General features: G+C 24.3%; 1 protein-coding gene across 1 annotated transcript; it reads left to right on the top strand.

Annotated features, from left to right (window-relative positions):
• Positions 1–1,234: 1,234 nt before the first annotated feature.
• On the top strand, positions 1,235–2,710 carry ENU1_068810 (transporter, major facilitator family protein; the record flags this gene model as incomplete). Its single annotated transcript, XM_008858372.1, has 1 exon — positions 1,235–2,710. The coding sequence occupies one exon, from the start codon at positions 1,235–1,237 to the stop codon at positions 2,708–2,710; it is 1,476 nt and encodes a 491-aa protein (XP_008856594.1).
• Between the last annotated feature and the right edge of the window lie 247 nt (positions 2,711–2,957).

Raw genomic sequence — 2,957 nt, 5'->3', positions numbered from 1 at the left:
TAAACAACCCTTGTTATTTACTTTTAGTTATTTAATGAATTATTTATTAAAATTGTTTTAAATAACGAAAAATTAGTTATTTAATTAAAAACAAAGAATTTAATAACATTAATAATTAAGAATAACAATTTATTAATTTAGTATTTCTGTTATTTATTCAATTTAATAAAATAAGTAAATAACATTGATATAGGTCATTTAACTGTCAGGGTAAATGTTAAAATAAATTAAAAAATAATACACCGTTACCTTTATTTGTAATATTCCTGAAACGGCATTTCTTCTGAAGGATTTTGAAAAAGATCTTTGTACATTGAATCAATAAAACAATTATATTCAACAACATTAATAGGTAACGTACGAGAACCATGACCAACATATCCTGTTATATCTGGTCCCATATTAGAGATTGTTGAAAGAATAGAATAATCAGCAACACTCATGAAGGTAAGAATTAGAAAATATTAAGTTCTTTTTTTTATTTTAATGACAAAGATTTATGTAAAAATAGATAAAAAATGTAAATAATTCTTTAGATAATAACCATTATTCTGAATTTTTATTATTTTGAATCTATATTTAGTAAACTTCATCATTAATTAACAATACAAAAACTACTCTCTAAACTGTTTTCAAAACCTCTTATCTTTTTTTTTTAATCATTTTTGTTGTTGTTTTGTTATTTTTCTTCTCAAAAAAAAAAAAAATAAAAGAATTAGTGACTAACAGAAACTTCAATAGGTTTTTATTTACTTTATTTTGAGAAGATATTAAATTACTTTCGTTAAATTATCTTACATTGAGAAATATCTCAGATATTAAAACTCATTAAAAAGAATGAAATTATAAAACACCTCTAATATAACAACAACCATAAAGATTTAAAAAAAATACTTAATGTTTATACTGAATTTAATATTTTAAATATAATACGTTTATTTTTATTCTTTTAAAAAGAACTCTTTAGTTGTTAAAACTAATTCTTGGACTGAAGTATTTGCTACATAAGTTAGCATAATTTTGTTGAATAAATAAATGGATAATACAATTGTTTCTTATAATATTTTAGATATGCACATCATTTCTTTCAAACTTTGAATTGTGCTATTCAAAACATAAATATCTTTTCATCCAAAATAATCTTCCTAGTTCTTTTCTTTTCTCCCAAATTCCATGCTATTAACATTTTTCTATTATCAAAAAATTAGAAGAGGGTACTTGTTTTATTTAAATAATGTCTTGCTGTAAGACCTTTTCTATTGTGACTAAATACACAACAAAGTTAAATTTGCTTCGATATTATATTGGAGGATTCCTTATGAATATGTCGACTTATTTCTTTTGGTTAGTTGTTCCTCTTCTTATGCAAGATAGAGATGCTTCATCTTTTCAAATTGCTTTAGCTGATGGTATTACATTTGGATTAACTGGTATCGTTTCACCATTTATGGGGCTTATTGCTGATAAAACAGACCCTGCACTGATGTGTCGAATCTCTTTTATATTACAAGCGACATGTAGCTTAACTATTGGGTTAATTTATATAAAAACAGAGTCAATTTTACCAATTTATTTTCTTCTTCTTCAACAATCAGCTGCTTTAGCTTTCTTTTGGTCTCCATGTGAAAGTTTAATTACAACAGAATCATATAAAGGAGAAGAAAATAAAAAATTATCAATGTTTGCATTATGTTGGTCATTAGGAAAGGCAATTGGATTTTTATTAGGAGGAACATTAAAAGTTAAACTTGGTGCTAATTCTTCACTATTATTATGTGGAGGATTAACTCTTTTAGCATATATTCTATTTCCAACTTTACCACAAAAGAATCATTTAATTGAACGACCAAAGAAGAAAAAGAAACAAAATCAAGAAGACAATGAAAAGGAGATGAATAATGAATTAAATGCAGAAAATATTTCTGATTCAGAAACAAAACAGATTGGTTGGAAAGAAAGAATAAATCGAATAAATCATCCACAACCACCAAGATTTATTCTTTATTATTTTATTAATGCACTTATTCTACACTTCCATGTTTATGGAACAATTGCAATTTTATGTAATCAATACATTTTATATGCAGTTGATAGAGAAATTATTTTAAATGGTTTGAATGATGATCCAGAAGTCTATTTAAGTGTTTTTCTTGGAATTATTTATTTCTCACAAACTATTTGCTTCTTTATTATTGGATATATTGAAGCATGGCAATATAAAATGATTCTTAGTACTATTATGTCAATTGTTTTAGGGTTAGTATGTCTTGCATTAAATTTCATCAAAAATGGTTGGGTTTGTTTAATTTTTGCAATTCCAACTGGCTTTATTTCTGGGTTAGACCTTCAAATGAATGTATTGTATTCAGTTAAAGTCTCAGCTAAAAGAAGAGGGTTAATGATGGGATTAGTGGAAATGGTTGGAGAATTAACTTGTTGTCTTTCTCCTGTTATTGCTGGTTTAATATCAACACAAACAGATAATTTAGAATGGTCTCAATGGGTTGGATTAATATGGGGTGGAATTGCTACTGTTGGATGTCTTATAACACAAACACTAAATTGTATTGTTTTAAAGAAACAAAAAGAATTAAAAAAAGAAGTTGAAGAAAATGATGTTGAAATAGACATTGATTCAATAAAAGAAAATAATCAAAACTCTGAAGAAACAATAAAAAATGACGAAGATAAAGTCACTGAATTAGATTAAACAGAAAATTATTATTATTATTAGTATAGTACTACTATTAAGTTTAAATCATCTCTATTTTAACTTAACAACTGAATTAATTTATTTACGTTTATGTAAGAAGTTGTTGTTTGTTTGTATATTTTTTTATATTCTTTCATATTTCTTAATTATTCTTTTAAAAACTATTTAATAACAATAATGAAAGAAATAATTATTATAAATAAATTAAACTCTTAATTTTTATCATTAAATACTTTATTATACT

This window comes from Entamoeba nuttalli (genome assembly GCF_000257125.1).
Source record: "Entamoeba nuttalli P19 unplaced genomic scaffold asmbl_3447, whole genome shotgun sequence".
Lineage (NCBI taxonomy): Eukaryota > Evosea > Mastigamoebida > Endamoebidae > Entamoeba > Entamoeba nuttalli.
The sequence above is the reverse complement of the archived record's forward strand: the minus strand, read 5'-3'. Positions and strand labels throughout refer to the sequence as shown.